At 37.2% G+C, this 26,912-nt stretch overlaps 2 protein-coding genes across 6 annotated transcripts in view; one reads left to right on the forward strand and one right to left on the reverse strand.

Annotated features, from left to right (window-relative positions):
• Positions 1 to 2,011, forward strand: part of rtkna (rhotekin a) — an 82,355-nt gene extending 80,344 nt beyond the window's left edge. For 3 of the 4 annotated variants that reach the window (XM_067438300.1, XM_067438301.1, XM_067438302.1), the window contains exon 12: positions 917 to 2,011. In XM_067438300.1, the coding sequence (XP_067294401.1) occupies positions 917 to 1,536 (620 nt within the window). In that variant the 3' untranslated portion in view covers positions 1,537 to 2,011. The remainder of the gene's footprint in view (positions 1 to 916) is intronic. The other variant, XM_067438303.1, reaches the window with a different exon arrangement.
• Positions 2,012 to 5,320: 3,309 nt separating this feature from the next.
• si:dkey-40c11.2 (drebrin-like protein A) overlaps positions 5,321 to 26,912 on the reverse strand; it is a 42,637-nt gene continuing 21,045 nt past the window's right edge. Inside the window, exons 2-16 of one of the 2 annotated variants that reach the window (XM_067438305.1) lie at positions 25,604 to 25,659; positions 23,955 to 24,067; positions 22,633 to 22,707; positions 13,766 to 13,903; positions 13,511 to 13,588; positions 12,990 to 13,141; positions 12,845 to 12,899; positions 12,632 to 12,706; positions 11,491 to 11,596; positions 10,915 to 11,394; positions 10,448 to 10,840; positions 10,259 to 10,357; positions 7,597 to 7,709; positions 7,460 to 7,511; positions 5,321 to 7,379 (exon numbers count right to left, since the gene is read on the reverse strand). In XM_067438305.1, coding sequence (XP_067294406.1) covers positions 7,243 to 7,379; positions 7,460 to 7,511; positions 7,597 to 7,709; positions 10,259 to 10,357; positions 10,448 to 10,840; positions 10,915 to 11,394; positions 11,491 to 11,596; positions 12,632 to 12,706; positions 12,845 to 12,899; positions 12,990 to 13,141; positions 13,511 to 13,588; positions 13,766 to 13,903; positions 22,633 to 22,707; positions 23,955 to 24,067; positions 25,604 to 25,659 — 2,122 coding nt within the window. In that variant the 3' untranslated portion in view covers positions 5,321 to 7,242. Of the gene's footprint in view, positions 7,380 to 7,459; positions 7,512 to 7,596; positions 7,713 to 10,258; positions 10,358 to 10,447; positions 10,841 to 10,914; positions 11,395 to 11,490; positions 11,597 to 12,631; positions 12,707 to 12,844; positions 12,900 to 12,989; positions 13,142 to 13,510; positions 13,589 to 13,765; positions 13,904 to 22,632; positions 22,708 to 23,954; positions 24,068 to 25,603; positions 25,660 to 26,912 lie in introns of both variants that reach the window. The other variant, XM_067438304.1, reaches the window with a different exon arrangement.

Consider the following 26,912-nt stretch of genomic DNA (forward strand, 5'->3'; position numbering starts at 1 on the left):
TTTTTAAATATGGTTCTAACTTTTGTAGATTGCTTTATTTAAATGCAGGTAAATTTTATATTTCAATGATATTATTCTAAAAAGTAAAAAATATAACAATAATAAATGGAGCAGTTCCAAGAGGGTATATAGAATGTTAAAATTAAATGAGTAAAAATATAACTTGATAACATCAGTGTAGATTGCTGTTTGTGAACAAGACACAGGTTGACACTGGATTTGCCGACATATTGAGATTAAAACACAATACTGTGCCTTCTATATTGGATCTGACAGAAATGGTGCAGCACACTTATGTGAGTAAACCAATATTTTTTTATATGCAATAGTAGCTATTGCATTGTTACAGATCGTATTGATTATGTGTACGGGGCTATGTGGTTTACAAAACGTAAGCATGTCGGCAGGCCGGTGAATCTTAAATAGTGTAACAACATTAATTTCTTGTTCTCCATTATTTACTCTCTTGACTTGATGTTTGAAGAGCGTGTGTGTGTATGTGTGGTTCGTACTTCTACCGATCTACCAATCGGTGGGTATATCCCGCCCGATTCATTGTGTTCATAATCATTGTGCTTGTTTGATAAATATGTTTTTGAGACTGGGCCTCAGAGAATATTCCCGGACGTTTTTCAAAACAATGCCTCCCATGAACTCTTATCCAATCCTACCCGTGGGCGTTTAACTTGTAAGTCTCCAGTGCGTCACGCCCACCAAAACCCAGCGTTCAGGAGAGAGCCTCAAAACCAGTTTAGAAAATAGCCTATTACTTATTAGTTATGATGTTTTTGAATGTAAAAACCAAACCTCAGACAGCACTATAAAAAATAAAACAAGCCAGTTCATGACACATCAATTTCTGCATTTTTTTTAGAAACAGGTTTTCATTGTGCCTTCCGTTTCTCTTCCGTTACAGTTATTGACACCTCTGACGACATTGGAACAGTCACTGACATCCTGGCGCGTCGTATTGAAGAGTTTGAGCTGAGGACCCAGCTCCAATCTCCACCTCACTGGATGTCCTTGTTTGAAGATCCCCCGAGAACCCCCCTCAACCGTCAGCACCTGCCGCCCCACTCGCCCAGCCCTCGCCTGCACAGCCGCCAGCCCCGCAGCCCACGCTGCCACCGCTCACCCGGCCTTCTCTCGTCCAACGCCAGTCTGACCTCAGACAGCGACAGTCCCGCCAGCGTCAGCCCCTGCTTCCGCCAGGCATGGTCCCCCGACACCTCTTCCTCCTCGGGCCACTTTCGCCCCCGTACACTCTCCCTGGACGCCAAGCTCTCCACTTTGCGCGGTCGGGGCTACGGCGGCTTCCGGTGCGCCTGTCAGCCGCCCGCCGCCGGCTCTGTGTCCCCTCGCCCCGCTCAGACTGCTCTGTCCTGCTCCAGTTCCACTTCCAGCAACAGCTCCAGTGAGGGCAGCAACAGTCAGGAGTCGGACCTGGGCTTCTCTAGACCGTCCAGCGCTCGCCGCAGCCTGAGGAACCTGAGAGCCAAGCTAGACCCCAGGAACTGGCTGCAGAGTCAGGTGTAGCTGTCACACTTCCTCTGGTTACTATCACAGCTTCCTGTGTCCCCCTGGAAAAAAACTGGAATACCTCCTGAGGTCATGTTTGCTCAACATCTGTCATTGCAATCTTTTACATAATAACAGGGAGAGCAACATGCAAACCTTTTCTTTTGCCTTTTAAAGAAGCTTCCACAATGGGAACTGAATATTATTAAATATATAATACATTATAATATATAGCATTACACATCGTCTCCGCATGAAATGGCCATTAGTTTGGATCTTTGGAGAGTGTGGCGTTTTTATGTGAGAGGTTCTTGATACAGTGGTTTTAGACTGGATTGAAGCAGTTGTCCTGGTGTTGTAAGAGCTGAAAACTGATTTTATAATTTTAGATGTATAATTTAGAAGGTGCTGTTAGTCTCAAGTCTGTCTCAAGTATTCATAAAGGCTATGATGCTATACACTACCATCCAAAATGTTGGAGTTGTGAGATCTTTTAAAAGCAAACAAGAATAATTTGAAAAGAAGTCTCTTATTCAAGGCCACATTCATTTGATCAAATATATTTATCAAAATATGTAATTATGTAATTTATTTCTGTGATGGCAAAGCTGAGTGTCACTTCAGAAATCATTCTAATTGATGATTTGCTGCTTAAGAATTATCATCAATGTTAAATAATTTTTAATATTTTTATAGATAAAAAAAAATCTGGATAATTTGCTGAACTGAAAGTCCCAAAGAACAGAAATCTTATGTAACGTAAAGTCTTTGCTGTCACTTTTGATCAGTTTAAAGCAGAATAAGTATTCATTTCTTTCAAAAGAAATCTTACTGACCACACATTTGAATGGTAGTGTGAGATCAACAAGTTTTATTGAAACACAGTATTAATAAACCTAATATTAACCTGTTTGTTTCCTCTGTGGAACATATTCTGATATTTTGAGAAATGTCTCATTGTTTTCTTCCATGCAATGGAAGTCAATGGTAACCAAAGCTGTTTGGTCACCAACATTCTTCAAATATGTTCTACATAAGAAAGTCGTACAGGTGATTTATGACCGATTTTTCAATTTTGGGTGAACTATACTTTTAATGCTGATGAATTTGACTTTGTTAACATGTACCACTGTATCTTAAGCACATCATGTTACCAATAATTGATTTTCTTTCAAGGTGCACTCAATCATTTTGGTTGTTCTAAATGCAAAATGGTCGCTTTTACACATACTGACATCTTGTGGCTTGGATGCAGAATCACAAATAAATATTAGCTTTTTTTCAGAATGAGTAATAAATAACAGGAGGGTTACAGAGTTAAAGTGAGCACTGTAGTATTGCTGGTCATGTGGTCTGAACACATGTGACACACTCCATAGAAAATAAATCAGCTTTTACTAGGCGAATATTATGAGAGTCTTTATCTCATGTGAGTGTACATGATTTGATGCATATTTTTCAACAGTACTATCATTTCTTTTTGTGACACCTAACTGAGTAAAAAATGACTGAGTGCATCTTTAACATCGAATTTGTGTATAATATCTGCTACTGTCTGTTACGGTTCTTAACATTTTCTTTGCATGGCTTCAATATGTATGCAAAAGATCCAGACATCTCAAGACTCTGTATTCAGGTTTATAATGATGGGATATATATAATCTGACTCCATTTAATACCTGTGACTGTGATGACCTCAGGATTACTGTACATACCTTATCACGCTCCGCAAATGTGAACCCCACAAGTTTTAAAACATTCAGAATGCACATTAACCAGTATTCAGCGGGAGCAACGGAATATGGCTGATAGGTGGAATGTCTTGGGTTTTTTCTTTTTTAATGGTGCTTTGTTTTGAGCCATTGCAGTAACGGCCTGTCTGATTGAGATAGGTTGCAAAGGCACTACTATGCAAAGCTACGACAGCTTAAAGTTAATCGTGTATTCTAGATTTCGTTTACATAAACGGTACATTAATTATTTTAAGATATCCCTTTTCCTTGTTGGCTTGCAGGTCAGTTTTGTCGAGCACTTCATGTGCTTCTAACGGCTGAGTGTTTCAGTGTCATAGCACATCTTCCAGATCAGATAAACTGTGTATTAGCTTGAAGACTATTATATTAGCAGTATTTACAATAATGAAAGTCTAGTTGGATAACAATTATTGTGATTTCAGTAAAACCTCAGGAGTGAAGTTGCAGTCCATCTTGCCATAAACATATTTTATACACTATTAAACAAACAGGCTAATAACTTTTCTGTATTCCAGAACATACATTAAAGAAAAATGTAAGCATTTTTTTCAAGATTTGTGCATTTCAGTTATTATTAAAATTTATTTTTGAATAAACCTTACATATTATAAATTAAGAGCTTAATAAAACATTTGTATAAATCTTAAAATTCCTCACCCCGTAAGACCTTCGTTCACCTTCAGAACACAAATAAAGATGTTTTGGATGAAATCTGAGCGCTCTCTGACCCCTCCATAGACAGCTATTTAATGAACACATTCCAAGGTCCAGAAAGCTAGTAAAGACATAGTTTGAATCGTCTGCACTCGTTCACACTACGTCAACAGCTTACGAGACTGGCACAGGCTAGAAGAAATTGCAGAATAAAGTCGTCATTTTTGTTTATTTTTTGCGCACAAAAATTATTCTCGCTGCTTCATAAAATTAAGGTTAAATTATTTTAAGAATGTCTTTACTAGTTTTCTGGAACTTGAAATTGTTCATTATATAACTGTGGCGAGGTCAGAGAGCTCTCGATTTCATCAAAAATATCTTAATTTGTGTTCTAAAGATGAACGAAGGTCTTACAGGTTTGGAACGACCTGAGGGGAAGGAATTAATAACAGAATAAGAATTTTTGGATGAACTTACCCTTTAACTATTATTTTTTTAAATGTTATTTATCAATAGGAATCCTATAAACTAAATGGTCAATTCTCTTGTTCCATTAAGATTTTTACAAAATGTTTTATTAAACTCTTTTTTTAATGCTTTGTTTTATAATATGTAAGGATTATTCAATTTGATGTAATATTACTATTAATCGAAAATGCATAAATCTTGAAAATAAGGCTTAATTTGTGTGTGTGTGTGTGTGTGTGTGTGTGTGTGTGTGTGTGTGTGTGTGTGTGTGTGTGTGTGTGTGTGTGTGTGTGTGTGTGTGTGTGTGTGTGTGTGTGTGTGTGTGTGTGTGCATCTGCAGAAAAAAATTCAGATGGAGACTCTTTATGATTAAAGTAATAGTGTATTAAAAATTTCATAAAGTTGGAAGTGTAGAAAAATCAGACTAACTTTTCCTCTTAAATGCAGAAGTAGTAGAGAAAAGTTGTTCTCGTAACGATGATGCTACAAAATTAACAGTTCTCAAAGGGCCACTGATGTGTATTTAAAACTGTAAATTCATTCAAATACTATTTGTTATTTTTAAAGTTTTGTAATTTTCATTTTGTGCTTTTATTAAAGTTGTATTTTACCATATTAATTTTTGTTATAAATAAAATTATATTGACATTGTATCAGACGAGTAAAGCTCTAACTATCCTTAGAGAACGTTGAATGTTAACTTGGAGGTAAGTGTCATTTCAGCAAGTTGTCTGCATGTCTTTGGACAAATCACTAATAGATTCATGTACAAAAACAATTTATTGTATGAAAAAAAGACCTAAATTAAAAGCAAACAGCAGTTTTGTGTGTGTGTGTGTGTGTGTCAGTGTATATGTATGTGTAATTCTCTCAGTGCTGATTTTACTAGACTAAATGTTCAAAAGAGTAAACTCATTATGACCCAGTAAAGTCAATCCCTTTAATTTGATCTCATGCATTACATGTTGAATATGGTTTCTTGATGATTATGATAATCAAAACAGTATGAAGGCAGTGTACTGGCTGTGCAGGAAAAAAAGAAAGAAAGAAAAAAACATTAAAGCATTATTGCAGAATGTGAATAAAACAGAAACCTATTCATTTATTACAACAAGAAATGACTAACAGAGAGCATAGAGTACATTAAATGTGTTGGTGCGATTCTTGTATTGTATGATCTTCTGCTTTAATACAGCAGAACTCTGTTAGTTGAAAATATACCTATTGGTGAAATCTGGTTACACAAGTTAAATGGGTTAGACAAAGTCTCTCTGGGAGGTAATATATCTATGTTCATGGTCAAAGATAAATAAATTACATAGAAAAACTGTGTATTCGATAGTATTTACACAACAGTGAACATTGTCTTGTACACTACCCTTCAAAAGTTTAGGGTAAGTAAGGATATTAATACTTTTATTCAGCAAGGATGCATTCAATTAATCCAGTGACAGTAAAAAAATTATAATTTTATAAAAGATTTATATTTAATATAAATGCTGTTCTTTTGAATGATTCTTTTGCTGTTCCTGAAAAGAATCCTGAAAGAAAATATTGCGGTTTCCACCACCAAAAAATAATAATAATAATTAAGCAGCACAGTTGTTTTCAACATTAATTAGTATTACAAGTAAAATGAGCACCAAATCATCATACCAGAATGATTTCTGAAAGATCATGTGAGTAATGATGCTTAAAATTCATCTTTGCCATCATACATACATATATTTCATTAGAAAAGTTACTTTCAAATCTAATAATATTTCACAATATTAGTTTTTACCATATTTGTTATCAAATAAATGCAGCCTTGGTGAACATGCGAACATTTTCTTTTAAATCTTACCAACCCTAAAGTTTTCAACGGTAGTGTGTATGGAAGAATTTCTTTTTGACAGAAGGTTCAGGGCATTTAAACGAATGCAATGGCTGTCACATTCTGTTATATTGTAACTGCTTATAAGAGAAAATCATTACAAATTTTGCATTGGCTTTCATAATATTGAGGGGTTTCAAATATACTAAAACAACTTCAATAATTTCAGGAGAAGTGCCTTTCTCTAAAGGCACGATGTTGGGAGAGCAGGGTTTTGATCCGCCAGTTGTGGTTCATTCCCTCTGTTTGGCTAGTCTGAATACCAACTTCTCAGGTGTCTGCTATGATCAAAACATTTGGACTCGGCAATGACGGCTTTTGTATCGTCTGCACACCTTCGCAGGTATGACACCATTTAGAATGCTGTAAACACATCTCTGCTTTGAAAAAAACATGGCATGTTACAACTATATAACCTAGATTATCATCAACACATCTTATACTGGTACTATGACAGTACTAGTTCTAAAAAAAATCAAGTTTCTATACGCAGGGCCAACTGTAATGTGACTGTAAACTGGATGTATGTGTAAAGGCCAGAAGAGAAACTGAAATCTGTTCTCCAGTTGATACCTCCACCACCTTTGGTATCATTTAGTAATGATAACAGTAACAGCTGTATGTAAAATAATAAATGATGTAATGTGTAAATAATAAAATGATATTTGTCTACAATTGTAACAAAAATTGTACTGAATCAGTCTCTCAGCTCACATCATGTGAGAATCCTCCTCCATCTTGCAGTTGATGATCATTAAAACCTCATTAGTCGACTTTGGCTGCTTGTTTTGGAACGCAAGGAATCGTCTGCCGAGTTCCGCCTGTGAGCGCTTCCCTTCCAAACCCTTTTCCTGTGACTCTTAATCTCAGAGCACATGGTACATCTCCATAGACTGGGTTTTGCGGTTCTTAGTCCCTGAGAACTGGTAAAAAGAAAAGGGGGAAGAGGAACCGTCTTTAAAGGAAAAGTCTTTAGATAGTTTCTACAAAGTTGGCAGGAAAGAGACCCTGCCGTCCATCTTTGCTGGAGCCCCTCCACCACGCTTTGTCGATTGTTTCCACATCACTGATGATGTCACCAGGTTCAAAAGAGAGCTCAGTGTCATCCTCTGTGGAGAACAGGGAACATTCAGAGAACACCTCAAACCACACATTGCACAACACTGCTGCTAAAGCAAGCAACACTAACCTGCTTGGTAGTCATACAACGCTCTCACACGCAGAAGTCTTTCTGGAGACGACTAGAGTAAGAAGGAAAAACATGTTTTAGGTACTGCTGAAATGTTTTATCACATTAAGATTGATTATGAGTCATGTGGTACGTACGTCGCCATTCTCAGTCACCAGCTCGGTTTGGATTTCATCTATTTCTTCCTCTTCGCGATTAACCGTGTAACAGAACCGCTCAGGTGTGCTGTGCTCAGATACATTAACATCCTCTACTTAAAAACAAAACAAGGTGTAAAACTCATCATTCATGTATTTTTCCCGCAATAGACAACAAAACTAGATAACCAAGGCACAATATGTAAGTTTTGCGGCAAGAGGTTGATTATTCAAAACAAAAGTGTAGCTTGATGACGCGCTAATGAGTGTGGAATCATGGGAGTTTTCATCTTCACCTCCACAGCCGATGGAAAGGAATCCGACGGACTCTGGCAGAAATCATCTTCATGGATGAGCGAATGTATTAAATTTGAACGAGGTTATTGAGTGAATGCTAATGAGAGAAACCTGTGACACACACTAGTTTCGATGTCGGCCGCTTCCACTCTTATTGTTACGTATGTGGGCTGATGTTTTACATGGTTAAACTTTTGTAGCTTGAATAAGGAATAATCTATTTTTAATTCACAATTTATGCAGTGCAGACGGTTTGATAACTGTATTCAATTTCTGTAGCCTATATTTCCTCTTATACAGGAAGGACGTTGGCAAATATGACATTTATTGCCATCCTGGCAGCGCGTCACCACGCATCACTCCTGGAAAACTGACAATGGGCAAAAAAGGCGGGACATGGCTGGAGCTGAGGTGACGTGATGACTAACAGACAGCAGACAAACAGCTATCCACCTGTCACTCAAAATGGCCACGCCCTTATTTATGCAGAACTTTAAGGCTTTATATAATGTAAATGTATATAATGTTCTAAAAAACTCCCCCTCGCAGTTGTCATGAAGGGCAAAATCAGCCGTATAGACCAAAAGCACATTTTTTACCAGGCTGTAAACGTTTTTTTTCTGCTGTAAAGTTGGACATTTTAACATGGGGTTCAATGAGATTCTGCTCCCTTCTGGAGCCTGTCCCTAGTGGCCAGTCGATGAATAGCAGTTTAAGTTACTTCCATATTGGCTTCAAGAGAAACTGGGGGAGGTTGCTGCTTGGGAAGAACATGTCTATGGCGAGTCATGCAGGAACTGTGCTCCTCAACAGCGGTTCCTACCAGATCGGGCTGAAATAGTCCCAATATAAACACTTATTATAAGTGTACCATCATGATTCAGGGTAAGACAGAAAAAAAACACGGTTTGGAAAATTCATGGATTCATGTTGTACATTCTCATTATATCATTTTTGTAATTCGAAAGAAGTTACGGACGCCAGCTTTAAATTCACTTAAATAAAAAGTTGTTCTATTTTTAAGCCTAATAAATGTTTAAATTTTTTTATAGCTTTCAATTACACTGTAATGTTAAATGGCATATATAATTAATATAATATAATTAATATTTAAAATTGGGGGGGGGGGGACTATTTCATAGAGATCAGTAGCAGTATTAGTATCAGTGATACTAGCCTTCATTCATAAAAAGATGCCATTACAACAAATTAATTAAAAATATACTGTCTTTATGTTTATGTTTCTACATTAATTTGGAATTATTACATAATAAAATATTAAGAACATATAAAAACTTAAAATGTAACATGTTTTTTGGATTAATAATCATTATTAATCAGAATTTTTTGAATTGATTGACAGAACTATACTAAATACATTTGAGTGTGTTGAAAGTTATGTTGTAACGTTACTCTATTCGTTCGCTCGGTGGCTGCTATATGAGAGACTTGTTGCACTGTAGTAATCTAGATTGATATTAGAATATCATATTAATAAAAGCTGGATGATTAAATGACTGTTGGTAAATGGCATGCAATACATTTTGGAATTTATTTAGCTCTCTCAGATTATGCTATGATAGACACTTGACCAAATTATCACTGATGCATGGTAAAAACATGCTTCTCAAGGTAGATCTAGAAAACAAGCAATTTAAACAATAAGACTAGCCATGTTGAGCTGTATAACAATGAACAATGAATGTCTTTTGATAAATGTATCTAAACAGTTGCTCACCCGTCTAATAAAAACATAATAAAGTGTCTTTGGTGATTCCATGGTTTCTACAGAACATCTGGAAATCGAGGGGAAACGCACATGTAACATCAACTGAACTTGACATCAAAAACACTGTTAAAATTGACGATTTAAACACTGTTGGAAATGTCTGGGATAATGTAAGTACACAAGTCAACATATATATATATATGTATATATATATATATATATATATATATATATATATATATATATATATATATATACATATAGTGTTTTTGTTTTGTTTTATTTAATCTAAATATATTACACATTGTGCCTTAAAGTCTGGAATACACTACACAACTTTCACCCTGATCAGCAGTCTGGAAAATCCAAAAGTCAGCTGCAGTCTGCAGAATTTGGGCAGCAAGAGCTGACAGATTTCACAGAATATTGCATAGTGTATAATGAACGGCGACATTTTTTTAAAACTTCAGACTATGATTCCATCCAATCAGAGAACATCAAACAAGCCTGTTATTTTGAATTGATTTCAGAACATCTTGTTTTCATTTGTCATGCGTCTCATAGCAAAGAGGTGATTTGCAAAGACCTCTAATTAGATGTTTTGTGTGTGTTTGGAACAGCTTGAAAGTCTGGTACCTCCAATTATCTCATGACCGGTACCATTCAGTGGTCTGCCACATTCAGATTCATCTTCTGCAGTCTTCCGATCATATTCTGACGTCTTCACGTGCGACTCTGAAACACACAGCACAAGAAACATGTCAATGACATCCAAACATTAAAAACATTCTGCACTTCTTCACATTACATTTGTGTTCTCATCACCTGGGATCTTCGGTAGGTCTTCCTCAACTTCATCATCTGAGATCGGTACAACATTTCTGGGCACCTGCTCGACATTAGAGTGAAATTCCTCAGATTCAGCAGAAGGCTGCTCCTCAAATTCTGCTTCAGACTCTGACTCTGGTTCCTGCTCTTGCTCCTCAACCTCCACCAGGGGGCTGATGACACTCTTCTCTTCCTCAGGCTTGAATTGTTCCTCTACTGTTTTTACTGTTTCTTCATAGTTTGTGGTGATCATAGTATATGAAGGTGGAGCTGACAAGGCTGAAGTTTCCTCTGGTTCCTCTACCTCTTCTTCATCTTCTTCGACCAGCACAGCCTTGGCAATGAAGTCCATTTCTGGTTCACACACCCTTCGAGAGCCAGTTACAAGCTCTGGAGGGAAGATATTGTCAAGATGAGTCAATCTACAAGACCATTTTAAACCATTTAGACCCAAGTTAACTTACCACTAGTGTGCAATGGGTTGTCAGAGAGTGAAGCTGAAAGCCGTTCTGTTGTGACAGCGAGTTCCTCCGTGCTAACGTCATAGGAGCAAGACTCTGACTTATCATAACTGTCCAGCAGCTTTGGAGATGCAGGGGAAGCGAAATCGTGTACTTGGGCTTGAGGAGGTGGCCGGCTGGGAGGTGATGACAGGGGTGGAGGGGGTCTGGTGACAGGCAGACCGGGTGGGGGTGACACCGGTGGGACAGAGCGCGGGGAAGGTGATGGGGGAGATGATTCAGGGCGCTGTGGTGACGGGATCATCTGGTCTGGTGGACTAATTGGGGACGTTGAACGTTTGAAGGACGCGGACGAGGTGCGTGAGAACGGAGACCTTGCAGAGGGACTGAGTGGGGACGTAGGACCAGAAAATGAATTGGCCCTCTCAAATATGAAAGCGGTGTCTGTCAAACTGCGTTGGTAGCGACGGAATGGAGATTTGCCTAAGGACCCGAACATAAGTCAAACAAACCTCAAATTAATACAATGAACACTGTAAACTGATAAAGTTCAGGCAGTGTGGGTTTCTAAATGCTTACCTGATCGTGGTGATCCAGGGCTTGAAGAATTTTGTGAGGATGCGGATAACTGCCTAAAAAACTCTCTAGGATTGATGCTGCGCTGGGAAACAAGCACTGCTGCCTCCTACAGGACAAAAGAAGAAGGACTGTTCAATCTAGCACTGTGTTTGTGTTGATAAAGGAATGATAAAGGAAGATATAAATGGGAACTTAAAAGCAGAGGTTCTCAATTTATTTTACTTCAGGACATTACAATGGACAAGTGGTCACCCTACCAAAATTCTTTAGGATGCAAAAGACACTAAAAGTTTCTAAGGGACAAAACCATGGTAGTTTTTTGGCACTTCAAAAAATGTGTATTTTTGTTGCAAGTTAATTTAGTGTAGCCTGGGTAATACTTTCCTTTACGGTTCTTTTATTTTTCACAAAATACCATCAAGTTGAATTGGACTTTAATGTCAGCAGTAAGATAAGCAAGTGTTCCTTTTGATGGTGAAATGATGGTGAACCATATGTATGTTTGTTTTTTTTTGCATTTAATATTCTTATTCCTCTAAAAACAACTGCATTACAGTACATTATTGCAGCAATAAACAAAAAAGCAAAGCCAAACAAAACGGTGCTTGGAACTTCTGATCTAATTGATTGTAATAATAATGTTTCAAAAGACATTATTGTAAAATAATGTTTTAATAATGTTTCTCAGAGGCATGAAATCCCTCTCCAGGACTTTTTCATTCATTGTTCCTGGTTGGTGGAACGATCTTCCGTCCTCCATACGCACGACAGAATCTCTCACTTCATTTAAAAGACAGGTAAAAACTCATCTCTTCCATGAGCACTTAATCTTATCATAAATCAAATAAATCTAACTCTTCTATTTTTCTCTTTGCCTTCCCTATTCTAGTTTTTGCTGCTCTGATTAGTATCCAAATCTTTGTATTTAGGGCACTTTTTGCGTTTCTTCTCTTTATGACATATTGCTTCCTGTACTCTTCAGTTGTAAGTCGCTTTGGATAAAAGCGTCTGCTAAATGCATAAACGTAAATGTAAAAGACAAAGTGAGAGTAGTGTATAAACCCTAGTGTAGTTATTGTAGATAAGTGTAAGGATGTACAGTCTGAATCTGGATGATCAGAAAAAAAGAGGAAAAACTAACTGCTGCTTTCTCAATGGACTCGCTGCGTCTGAGTCGGGCCCTCATGTCCTCCTCATGCTCTCTTTGTTGCAGCTCCTGTAAATTACACAAAGAACCCAACGTCATTACAGGATATGACTACATATGATCATATGCGCATATGCAGGCAGGGTCATTACCATGTTTAAAAACGTACAACTTTTTAAAACTGAATACATTTGCTGACGCACTCACCCATCTCACTTTTTCCTTACTTCTAGCCTCTTCCTCAAGCTGAGCCTGGATCCTCCTGAGAAACAACAACAACAGGAAGGTAAAGCTGAAGGCATTAGTTCTCCTTCAGACAAAAGTGGGTTTTTATCAGGTGGACAGCGCAAACCTTTGTTCTTCAACCATCTGTAGCTTTTCGTTCATCTTTCGGTCCCTCTCTTCAGCCTCTTTTTTTTCCTGTAGAACTCGTTCCCTTTCAAAGCGCCGCCTGTCTTCCACAGCCCTCCGACGTTCTTCCTCCTTTCTCTGCTCCTCCTCACGCTGAAACACACAACATATTACACAGATTTATGATACATTACAACTGAACAGAACGTTTAAAATTGGAGACTGAACAATATGTTTGCGATAAACTGATTATAATATAATTTTTACACTGCTCTCTTGATTGTACAAATATTAAACATTACATCAAATATTTTTGTTAATGGCTGGTTTACTGTACATTATTCCTTACTCACATGGCTGGGACATTTCTATAATATTATTTTTTATTATTTTTGAGGAACCTTGCTTGATACATTTTAGACAATTATCTTGTCTTTTGTTAAATATTGGCAAAATCTGCAGGAATTTGGGGAAAACAGGATGTTAAGGAAATGTCCAGCTGTGAACATAGTTGAGCTGTACCTCCGCACGTGCCCAGAAGGAGTCTCTGTTAATCCTTCTCATCTCCATGGCCGCGTTGGTCTTCTTGTAATTTGTACCCTGTGGGTGTGGCACACAATTACAACAAAAGACCCAAAACATCAATGAGAGACAATTAGACCACGTCCCCTAAGTGCATCAATAAATTATACTGAGGAACAGACTTCTTCTATGGTATTTTAATGAAGGAAGCCCTTGTATACAGCCAAGTCTCTCTCTTTCTTTGTGGTAACTTACCACAGTCTCCTCCTTATCCGATGCCCTTGAGGGTCTCCTCAGTTTCTCCATTGGTGGTCGAATCTTTGCAATAGCAGCCATAATCTGCTCCTCTGTCACCTCATCTTGCTGTGAGGCTGTAATAAATACTTGAGCCTCCTGTGATGACACAAACATCAAAAGATAAAAAATACTGACCGCATTGTTGAAGCTGCTCCATATGATCACATTTAGCTATGTTAGATAAGTTTGCTTCTCAATGTGCCTGCTGTTTTATTGCATTTGACATAAGAACCTACTATTATTCTGATAATATTCTGCTAAACAATTTGAACTATGTTCTTAGCATGTAGACAACAAATACAGAGCTCCAAAGTATCTTTATCATATACAACATGTGGACAGCATCATCAGCTTTTATACTATTGGTAAGCATCGACAAGGATTTGAAAGCAATTCGCATCATTCTCATATTAATATGTGTAATGTTTAAGTCTTTGTGCAATACTTTCAAAATTGTTTGTATTTTAATATTTATTGTTCACTCTTAAAACCTTAAAGGGTCCAGTCGCTTCATATGTAGAACTTTCTAGGGATTCCCATCATGGGATCATTTAGATTTAGTTTTAATTAACTAATTTTGTAATTATGTTTATTTTGATTAAATTTTATGAATTAAAAAGCTCGTAAACAAACTTTATCACTAGCAAAAAATAAGTAACCCATTATAAAGATTGAACCTTTTTTCTAAGAGTGCATTTAAACATTTACAACTAATTTTCTTCTGTGTAAACTCTGGCCTGCTGCAAAACATTTGGCCAAATTGAATTTCAGTTAATTAAATTGCATCAATTCACAGAAATTCAATGATGAAAAATTTAGATGTGATCAGTCACTAGAAAATTTTCAGTTGGAGACCTGAATTTTTTTACAGTGTACAGTAAAACTAAAAACATGAAAATGTACTTAATGTCTCTTAAAGGAACACTTTTAAGAAACAGGGCTTATTCAACTTCTTTCCTACATTTAGATATGTGGTCAAATGTATTTTAGTCTCAGTGCATGCATTGTTTTAGTTTGGCAGGGTCGCCGCTAGCTCAGCTTAGCTTAGCATAATGAATTGAATCATATGTTGCCAGCTAGCATGTCCCGAGTAAAAGTGATCCAAAAAAAACACCTAATTACTTCTCGTGGCCTCCGTGTTCACAAGAAGTACAAATAGTGATGCAGATTAAGACTAGGCGATTTCCTAGGCACATATTGACTTTGGACTTTATGGGGAAGCACGGGCGAAGCACTGCTACTTGGGCGCAGAGATATGGCCAGTGTTGAGCAGACAGCACAGTATCTCCGGCTGTTGAGCGATCGCAATGTATTGCGTGATATCTCTGCATCCAAGTAACAGTGCTTTGCCTCTGCTTCCCCATAATATAGTCAATATCTGCCTAGGAAATTGCCTAGTCTAAATCTGCATCGCTATTTGTACTTGTTGTGAATGCACAGGCCACAAGAAGTAATTAGGTGTTTTTGTTGTTTTTTTGGATCACTTTTACTCGGGACATGCTAACTGTCAACAAATGATTCCATTCATTATGCTAAGCTAAGCTAGCGGCGACCCTGCCAAATTAAACAGAAATTAAGTACATTTTCATGTTTTTAGTTTTACTGTACACTGTAAAAATAAAATCAGGTCTCCAACTGAAAATGTTCTAGTGACTGATCACATCTAAATTTTTCAGTTGGCCAAATTGAATTTCTGTGAATTGATTCAATTGAAAGAAATTCAATTTGGCCGATTGAAAAATAGTTTGGCAGCAGGCCAGAGTTTACACAGAAAAGATTAGTAACAAATGTGTAAATGCACTCTTAGAAAAAAGGTTTGAGCACTAAATAAGCACCATGAGAATGAGCACTAAAAAAAATGCATGGCTTGTAGAGGGCTTGTAATGGCATATAAGAGAACAGACTATGGTTTAAATTATTTTCAGTTATATGTAACTGGCAGGATGTCATAATTTATAGGCCCAGAACTAACATGTCTGTATACTACATTTTCATTCCTTATAAGGCATATTCCTGTCATCAGCATCAATCTACAGCTCTGAGGTCACTGAGATGAAGATCCAATGAGGATTTATATGACAGGACACCATGGTCAATCACTGCCCAACAAAACACCTCAGATCACTAAGTGAATCTAGTGTACGAGTGATCTGGTTTGTGGGAGCGAAGGAAGGGAGTAGAAAAGCAATGAAACAGAAATTGTGCTGGAGGGCCTCGTGAGTGCCGGACTGGGCTCAAACCCAACATAACCCACAGCTTTACAATGGATTACAGCACTGTTACATTCAGCCCTCTTTCCACATTTCTCTGAAACACACAAGAACTTGAACGTGTCAGGACTAATTTGTTTACTCTGTGCTTTTTCTTTGACTGAAATGACTTTATCTACAGAACATCAGGTTGAATTTGGGATCATTTTCTCCTCCCTTCTTTTATCTCCTCTATCCTTTTTTCTGCTCGGGAGGAGCTAAATGACTTAATTCTCTGTTATTACTTGCTTTAGATGCGCCCCTTGACATGCAGTTAGCCCGAGGCTTTAGGGGTGATGACAGCATGAACAGCACCGAGGACAGATGCTCTCCCATACACACCTCACGCCTGCAGCTGACAGCAAACCTAAGACTTCTGTCCTAATATCTGATCTCAGATCACACTCTATCAAACTGAAAACAATACAGTTCAAAGTGAGTTAAGGTAGTACAAAGAGTAGTTCAAAAGGTCAGTAAGACTATTATATTTTATTTTTAAAAAATGCATTAAATTAATCAATTGTTACATAGACATTTAGGACCCACTTTATATTAGGTGTCCTTAACTACTCTGTACTAACATTGTAATTAATCATTTTATACAATGCACTTATTTTGTACATACAAGTTTTTACATTGTACTTAGATTTTTAAAAAAATACCAACATGTAATTACGTCTGTAATTAATTTCTGTAGTTACATTTGTAATTAAACAGTTGGCACTTCCCTTACACCTAACCCTACCCTTAAACTGACCTATACCACCACACCTGTGCCTAACTCTACCCTTAAACTGACCTATACCACCACACCTGTGCCTAACTCTACCCTTAAACTGACCTATACCACCACACCTGTGCCTAACTCTACCCGTATCCCACCTCAATATCAGCAAAAAGGCTTTGCAATACAATTTGAACAAAGTAAGTACATTGTACTTATTTTTTTGATGTAAGTACATAGTACTTAAGGTCCCCTAATATAAAGTGGGGCCGACATGGACAATGTTACAAAAGATTTATATGTCAAGTAAATGCTGTTCTTTTAAACTCCTATTTGAGGATTCCTAAAAATGATTGTAAAAAAATAATCACGGTTTCCGCAAAAATATTAAGCAGCACTACTTTTCAATGTTGATAATAAGAAATATTTTTGAGCATTAAATTAGTATATTAGAATGATTTATGAAGGATCATGTGACACTGAAGACGAGTAATGATGCAAAAAAAAATCAGCTTTGACAATATTTCACAATATTACTGTTTTTTTTTTTAATCAAATGAATGCAGCCTTGGTGAACATTGGAGACTTTCTTTCAAAAACAACCTGGACATTTTGAACAGATTGTAGCTAATAAATTTACAATTCTTTTTTTTTTTTTCTTTTTTTTACAGCATACCCCTGGTTGGGAATTTCTAGTCTAAGAAACATATATCTTATAATCTTGATGGGTACTATTCATATACCGCTGTGAAACAACTGAGATTAATTGTCATCATTGATGACTAATATATATTATCCATCCAACTAGGTGGCTCATTTACATTTTTACATTTTTACAAAATGCAGTTGTAGCCTGCGTTGTTTTAAGCCAAAAAGAGCTGACAATTCATTCTGCAAACATGACAGCACTTACTAGCACAGACTCGTCATGAAGAGAAAATAAAAAGTGTGAGGGATAAATGGAGAAAGCAGGGAGGAGTAACTGGAGGGATTTAGACTTCAATATTACAGATACTCTGAAGGCATATCTCAAGGCGGCAACATGTACAGTCTGATAAATGAGTTTGGATTTCACACATTTGGTTTAGTTCACCGTGACTGAATGTCATTTTGAGACTTGGGCTGCGGCCAAAATTGCATCGCAGGTATTATTTTGAATGAATAATTACTTCCCGACTGCTAAAAACGAATGTGCTATAAGTATGAGTGTGTAGCCTGACGTGGTCATACTCAATTCTAGTCAGAATATGAGTCTGCAACTGCTCCATTGGGCTGTGATTATGGGGCGTTTCAATCAAACCAGGAAAGACATCAAATGGATAGACCTACAACCAATCAGAGCAACGGAGAGACGCATTGTCAAATGTCAACAGAGCTCAACTGCACTGTGTTGCCAAGTCCGCGTTTTTATTTCGCGGGTTGAAGCGACTATTATGTGACATAGACCCATGAATACGAATTTTAGCAGGCAACCTTGCCAAAATAACACACATTTGACCCCCCAAAAGCCATTTATCCCCCGGAGAACCCCCCGAGAAGCTATTGTTTAGGGCTAGTAGTTGGCGGGTTTTGTTGTAAAAACTTGGCAACCCTGTCTGCACGCGCGCTGGAATAAACGCTCTTTGCTGGTGTTGTAAAAAATAAAAGAATTTAATACTTACCCAACATGATCATCATTTCTGAGAAAAAGAGTGAACGTGAATGCATATACAAACAAGCTCTCTGTTTAGGATTCGAACAAATATAATCCAAGCCCCTTTGATGACGTGCATGATTACGTTACTGTTTATCATCTGTCCGTCATCGTCTAAAACCCGCCCTGATGATTTCATTGGTCTGAACAGTTTCTGTTTGGAGATAATTACTCCTCTATGGATCGAAGCCAGACCGAACTGCCCGACCATCCATGGCTAATGAGTGTGTGTAGTATGAATGTAAACTGGACGTACTACATTCGCCATGCTGCCTTTATCATGTGACCTACCAGCACCAGTTATGCCGCTTCATTACCATTCACAATTCCTCTCCAATGGCCTCATGGGATAGAAATTTGTCCATCATATTCACATTTGACAACTTCAGAATCTCGCCGGAAGTATAGGTCATCCACTCTTTTATAAGTGAATTTAGACATACTTCTTTTGTCACATACTTTTTTTTGCCCTCTATATAGTAGGGAAGTATGTAATTTTAGATGCAGTCTAGGCCTGGACTAGAGGGAAGTGAATTCTGAAAAAAAAAGTGTAAATTCTGTCATCATTTACTCATGTCATTCCAAACCTGTGTGACTTTCATTCTTCTTCCATATTTCAAATTTTTGGTGTTTTTGTTCATATAATGAGAAAGTCATAAAGGTTTGAAAAGACACGAAGGTGAGCAAATGATGACAGAACTTTCATTTTTGTGTGAACTATCCCTTTAAGTAATCATTAAGTAAAAAATATCTGCCATCAGAACAGAAAAAAACACAAGGACATGCATCTGTGAATCAGAAAGGTTTTCATTCGTATTCGACTATGGCTTTGTCACTAACTGTGTCTAACTGGAGACTTTGCAGTTCCCTCAGTCTGAATTTAGAAAGTGTTATCATTAATGAATTCTAAGGCTGAACACTGTAAATGCCCCTGACAGCTTGTCTCCGGTTGTCTGATTTTATCCCATACAGTATGTGCTCTAGTTAGTTTGGGGGCTCAGCCTCTCCCACGCTATAAAACTTAATTTTCTGACCTTATGTAACCTAACAAAGTTCATCTGCTTGAACAAGCATCAATCAACACAGAAATAACCAAAAAAGATCTAAAACCGAATGGAAAAGACACTTTTGTAACCCACTCGCGCTGACATTTTTCACACACAAACACACATTGTGGAACACAATACAAGGTCGTGAAGGTTGTCGATCTCAAAAGAGAGAGAGAAACACTGAGAATTAAATAAACAGCATTCTTGGCATGCCTGTGGAGCTGACTGGGCAATGTCTTTATAAGGCATTAAAAATGTCCCAGACATTAAGTATGTTTGACGATCTCATACAACCATCCAAAAAATATGGAAATGTTAAAGCAACATCTCCTGGGTGGTGGAGTAAATAAATCCACAGAAAGCTTCAAGAGACATGCACATATATCACAAGATAAATAAAACATCCTAAACACTAACAACACTGCTGAAAATAAAATAATATTTTCTATAATATACATTTTTAACCTTTTCCTTTCCTAAGGAATTTCTCTCTCTCTGTTAAATTTCCGTTCTTATCGGTCAGTCTGTGTGGTGACTGTCTGTGGCACTGCTCGGCTGTTCAGGAGAACAATAGGCCATGACACGAGAGGAAGAGTTTACTACAATAAGAGCTGGCACAAGCTGCTAGCCATCACTTCACAGATACTGGCGAAGGAAGGAAACCATTTTCAAGAGGGAAATCTCAGAATAAAGCAGAGTGCATTTGTAGACATCAGGAGGGTTTGACATTTCAGAATTGTGTGCGAGAGCCTTTTTTACATTTTCCACCCTTTCATTCAAATGGGCACAAAACACGAGTTTGTTTTAAAGGGATAGTTCACCCAAAATGAAAATTATCCCATAATTCACTCACACAAGCCATCCGAGGTGTATATGACTTTCTTCTTTCAGACGAATAATCGGAGTTATATAAAAAAAATGTCCTGGTTCTTTCAAGCTTTGTAATGGGAGTGAATGGCTGCCCAAAATTTGAAGACTAAAAAGTGCATCCACCCTTTATAAAAGTAATTGACATGGCTCTAGGGGGTAATAAAGGCCTTCTGAAGCGAATTGATGGGTTACTGTAAGAAAAATATTCATATTTAACACGTTTTAAAGTAAAAATATCTCACTTCTGGCTAGTAGTGAAGTGCAGCACCTCTCGCAGTTCAAAATGCATCAAGGTTGCACCAGTTACGTTTTTTTTTTGTAAGTTTACATTTTTGTCAATTGTCAATTCTTGCTTCCCAGGGAAAGCAAGAATTGAGAATTGACAAAAATGTAAAATGTGTACCTTAAAAACGCAATGTAAGTCGCTTTGGATAAAAGCGTCTGCCAAATGCATAAATATAAATGTAAAATGTAAATGTAAGTTGAATACGGAAGGCGGTCCGCTAGAAGCTAGATATTTTACTTTATAACGTGTTAAATATGGATATTTGTCTTACAACAACCCATCAATTCGCTTCAGAAGGCCTTTATGAACCCATAAATCCCATTTCCCAAACCAAATTTTTAATAGCCTAAATGGATTTGTCCAATAAATCACATAAATTAGTTATGACAGTTTGCAAATCTCATGCACCCTTTTTGCAACTCTAATGATGAAACCAAACCAACTCTACATAATACAAGTCAGTTCAGAGTGTCAAAATTGACTCAAAATGTTGCACTGAATGTTGATACCAACAATGAATGGAAACAATATAAAATAACAAAACAATATAAAAGGGAGAGGAGGAAGAGTACATGTAAGAGGTGCTTAGCAAAGGGATGAGGACGAGAAAGTGCGAGGTGTGGAGAATGTTGTCGTGGCTAGATCTGGCACACCAGAGGGTTTCTCTTTGCCAGGCAAGAGACGACATTGCAGTTACTGTATTTTCACAGTATGCAAGTGCTGATTATAGATAAAATATATATAATATATATATAATATAATAATATTTAATATACAGTCAGTCAATAGGCCTACTATTTCTTTACAATGCTATACTTGCAGTGCATACAATATACAATTTAAATCAGCTTATTGTTGTAATTACAATACTTTTTTATGTAATTGGAAAATGTGTTTACTTTGTTACATTCTATTTTTCTCTGTAACTAGCTATATGCTCTGAATTATGTGTTCTTCACTTTTTGATGTTATGTCTAATGAATGATCTATAGTGTTTATATATTATCGACTCACTGTGTGTATGATCTGAAAGCATTGTTTGATTTTGAGCACAGAATAAATGATTTTGAGGCAACTGTTTGATTTTGCCAGAAAAGAGAGAGGTCCTCTGGATGTAGCTTGAAGGTTTGGTTTAGTGGTTAAGATTTTGAGAATGTGGGTGAATGTTTCAAGGAATGTGTTCTAGCAATTCAGGAAAACTGTAACAATAACCCTGCACCCAACTCAACCCGACTGATCACTCTGCTTCTGTATGTACGTAATAAAGGTCAATGCACAGTGAAATGTGGACTTAATAAATTGAAATAATAAAAAATTGGGTCTATAAAAAACTAAATATTGTTTGCTTTACTTCCCAAAGGATATGCAAAATGTTTTCCCGGTTGTCCAAGCAAAGCAGAAATGTAAGGTAAGAATGTAAGATAATGATAAAATCATATCAATCATATAAAGCAGAAAAGGGAGAAATGTGATATCTGATCAGAGGCTATGACTAGACAAGTCTAACAATCTCAATATGCAATTCCTTTTGCATGTTTCTCAATCGTAACACCTAAACAATGAGAAATTGCTGTACAATTTATGTATACGTTATTGATGACTTCCAATAACATTCATTGTCTGTTTTGTTTTCTATATACCTTTAGTGACGTTTAGAGAGATGAAGAGAAAGAGCAGACGCCCTACATTATGCATGTATGAGTGAGAGAAGCACATTTTACTCTCTCCATATCAGCGTGCTTACAAATGTAGCTGCAGCAGTATACTATATGATTTTTTATGTTTATTTTTTAAACTGGCAAAATATTTAATGTGGCGCACACATTAAAATACATAGTATTCTGAAAAAATAGTTTAGATTAAAGATCTATGGAGGATGTCTAATAATCAGCTGAAGATAGCACTGTGATTATACAAGCTTTACAAATGAGCTTTATTATTGTGTTGTTTTTACCTTGAAGAAGGCGTTGATGGCAGGAAGATGGCTGGCACATTCAGTTCTGCGATCCTCATCCACACTATCCCCAACCTGTTTGATGGAGACAGAAGAGACTGTGATTTAGACGCCTTTAAATATCCTCAAAATTATAAATACATTGGGGTTCAAAGCTTGAAGTAAGTACACGTTTTTTATATTTCTGAGAAGTCTCTTATGCTCATCAAGGTTGTGTTTATTTGATCAAAAATACAGTAAAACTGTAATAATGTGAAATATTATTACAATTTTAAATACCTGTTTTAATACATTTTAACATTTAATTTATTCCAGTGGTGGCTAAAAAATCAGCAGCCATTACTCCAGTCTTCAGTGCCACAAGATCCTTCAGATTTTATTCTAAATATTCAAAAAATATTTTTTTGTGGAAACCAGAATACATTTATATAGACACTTAAAATGAACAGCATTTATTTGAAATGAAAATGTCATGCAATATTAATATTATAGGTCTTTACTGTCACCTTTAAACAAATGAATGCATTTTTGCTGAATAAAACTATGAATTGCTTTAAAAAGAATGATATACAAGGAATTAAAATCTATTTTAAACCTGTAACAAACGACTCTTCCAGTGTATCTAGACCTTCTATAGCATCAGATGTGTGTACTGTATGCATGTGTGTGTGTTTGTTTGAGTACCAGTCTGGTTCACAAGAATGTCTCTTCTGCAGTTAACAGGTCATTGAGACCCCCTCTATACAATGCCCGACTGGCTACAGATGGCACCTCTGACCCCAACCACAGCATTCCCACTTCTCGCCTTAGCAACCAGATCCACGATAGATATTAGAAAGGTTCCCAGAATGCTTCTTTCTGTCTGTATTTGAGCTCCTTCAGTTACTGAAGTCTGAAGGTCAAAGCCCTTTTGTGAAGTGAAGCCATTGACACGTCTCATCAACAGGAGCCTCACATCCATCGCTTAAATACAGACTGTTTAAAGATGTGGCAGCTTCAACCAATGGGGAGCCACTTCAGGCTCACACCCCATGGCAACATCCAATAGGAGCTAGGTATAATGTTCTGACATCCAATCAGAACAAGGCAAAATGACCTCATCCAGAAGTATTTGTTATAAGAGCAACAAACGTTTGAAGCACCCCAGTAGAAGGGGAAAGGCAGACTTTCCATCTAAAGTTTAGAATATTGACATTTTTCAGTTTATGTAAAGAGCTGAGAGAACCCAGAATCTACATTTCAGTGTAGTATTTCTGCATACATTTTTATGACTGATATAAACTGATAGAAACATGCAGATTTTACATGTGAAGTGAACTTACCCAGCAGACCATGACAATCTGTGGTTGTCCTGTTTCTGTCAGTCCCACCCTGCAGAGGCCATACATGGGCCTGCTGTTGTGAAATTTCCCAACCAATTCTGTCAAACCTCCAGCTGGCAGATGAGAGAGAGAAATAAAGGGGGAAGGAAAAGGCAAAATTAAAGAGGTCCAAAGTGTCTTCATGAAATATTGACCACGTGAAAGGAAACGCCTCAGCAACCACCAAACGCTTGCATTCTTTTACCAGATTATCATGATAATCAACAAAGAACAGGATTGGTCTAAAGTACTGTAATAAGCAGAGCCGTCCTATTTTCCTGCACTCAAATAAGATTTTCCTGCTTCATCTGATATTAAGAGGAACAGTGTTGGCAGTCTCAGCCTTAATTGGTCAGACTGAGCTTTTAAAGCGGCTCAAATAGAGTGCAACAGTGACTGCACACATTTTAAGTGACCATGGTTTTGGATGTTTTTTCCATTCATTTTCTCCATAGGAAGTTCAAAAACTGTGTGCACATGCTTAGGACATTATTCAGGAGCAGTTGGCTTATGGGGTCCTGGTTATTAGTTTGGCCTGGGCCTGGTGCGTCAGGCAGCCTTATTAGTGGTCCACGAGATGCGCGAAGACGACGTAAGAGTCGTCGTTGTGTTTTAATGATTTTGTTAGCCTAGTTGAACTGACTATATGTGGCGCTGCTGGGTTGTTCATTTAAAGCATTGCAGAAATAAAGAAAGTCAATGCAGAGAAGATCATGGTTCAAAACTGTACCAGACGGTTAAACAGAACACATTTTCTGTGCTCCCTTTCCATTGTTTTTTAAAACATGTGCTAGATGGACATCTTTGTATAAAAAACGATTTAATGTAACTCGTGTTGTACTCATGTTTAGAAATTCAAATAAAGTTAGAAGAAGCTCACCTTCTAAACAACAAGGTTTATTCCCATTCTACTGCATCTAATGTTTTTAAACGCAAAAAGTACTGTGATCGGTGCTTTGGCTCTTAGTATTAAACTATGCATACAAATATTATGCTCTTTGTTTTTATGCAATTTACGAAACTATTTGATTTATGAAATATGTTATTGTATTGCTTTGAATAAGCAATTTAATGCAGTGCTCAATGCACCCTAGATTAGTCATATTTAAGTATAAACTTTCGAATTTAGTTTCAGATATTTTGACAGCCCTAGATTTATAACAAAGAGCAACTTCTTAAATGATGTTAGAGCTGAGCATTTAAAATACCTTAACCTTTCCACGATGTATAACACTGATTTTAACATTGACTTTTCCAAACCTAAACTAATTGTAAAATGTCCTTATATTTATTGGTTTTCCATGTGTTCCATTTCCACAATGACAATAAAGCTTTGGGACAAGTCAGTGATTATAATTATAAAATTCAATATAATTTTTATAAATGTAAACATAGAAAGTATTCTAATCTATTTGATTATGTCATCCGCAATGCTTTATAGGATTTGCCATTTATAAATCTGCAAATAAATCAGTTTGTTTTTGTGGTTTTTATTTTTATGTTTAAAAAGCAGACTGACTTACTTGCTGCTGTGCTTTATTGAGCATTGGTACAAAATTTAAAACAAAAAACACACAAAAAGAAAGAGGAGTCAAGGTTAGAAGTCTTACCTCCTGAATCTGTGAGTTTAAGATTGTTGGTCACTCCCTCATATGTAAATAAAGCCCTGAAAAAGACAGTGAGAAAAATACATCAGATTCAGTACTGTCTATTACACGGGAGTAACAACAGAAGACCCCATTTCAGAAACTGTGATAGACTCAAGATTTGTTGAAACCAGATTTTAACTGAAACAGACGATACCAAGGTTGTGCTGATAGCAATTCAAAATGAGGCAGTCAATCAGAAGTGAAAAGTCAATATATCAATAGTAGAGACCACCGACCTTGCACAGTCTGAAACAGATCACGGGCCCTCCTTGCATTCCTCAGCCAAACATAATTAACCAGCCAAAACACCACATCATCACTAACTTCATCTTAAAATGCAGTAAATGGGCTTAGGCATGAGGACCATGTGTGCATTGTCTATGCGTTAAATCTACACGTTCACGCCATCCCAGGATGCTCCACATATTGCATACCCAGCACTGACCCCGGTAAACCTACCAGGCCTTGTGGAGTAATGCATATACCAAACGTTCTCACAGAAGAGCCGACATGAGTCATCCTCTTCCTTTATTACTGCTCTTGCTGTTTGGTTTTCTGATTTGCAACAAAAGTCCCTCAGAATCGACATCAGTCCGAGTAGATCCCCGCTGTCGTTGCCTATGATTTCTCACATTGTTACACTCTAAAAAATGCTGGGTTAAAAACAACCCAAGTTGGGTTGAAAATGCACCGACCCAACAATTGAGTTGTTTTAACCCAATGGTTGAGTTGTTTTAACCCAGTGGTTGAGTTGTTTTAACCCAGTGGTTGGGTTAAATGTTGCTTAAGACAACCCAATTGCTGGGTAAGAACAACTCAACCATTGGGTTAAAACAACCCAATTGTTGGGTCGGTGCATTTTCAACCCAACTTGGGTTGTTTTTAACCCAGCATTTTTTAGAGTGTAGTGAAGCTCTAATTTTGACAGGCACGAGTCAGGACTTGTAACCCAATGTTCTTTGGGGGCTACTAGTTTTAATAACAAGTGTAATTGTATTGTATGAGATAGCAAAACAGCATTTGAACCCGGGTCACAGCTGTCTGTGGTTATGTATCATTCATAGGCTGCACTGGGACTATTACTGGGAACTGAGGCTGAGAGAAAATAATGGAGTTTGTATCAGGGCAGCCCGACCACACCAAAGTAAATAGTGAAATGCAGGTGGGGCACTCGGAGATTCGTAAGACTTGAGCTTCAGTGCAATTAAAGTACAAACACTGCATTTGTTGGGATGGTCCATACCCAGTTTCCCTGCTTAAGGGTAACTAT

This window comes from Pseudorasbora parva, chromosome 3 (assembly GCF_024679245.1).
Source record: "Pseudorasbora parva isolate DD20220531a chromosome 3, ASM2467924v1, whole genome shotgun sequence".
NCBI classification, from domain to species: domain Eukaryota; kingdom Metazoa; phylum Chordata; class Actinopteri; order Cypriniformes; family Gobionidae; genus Pseudorasbora; species Pseudorasbora parva.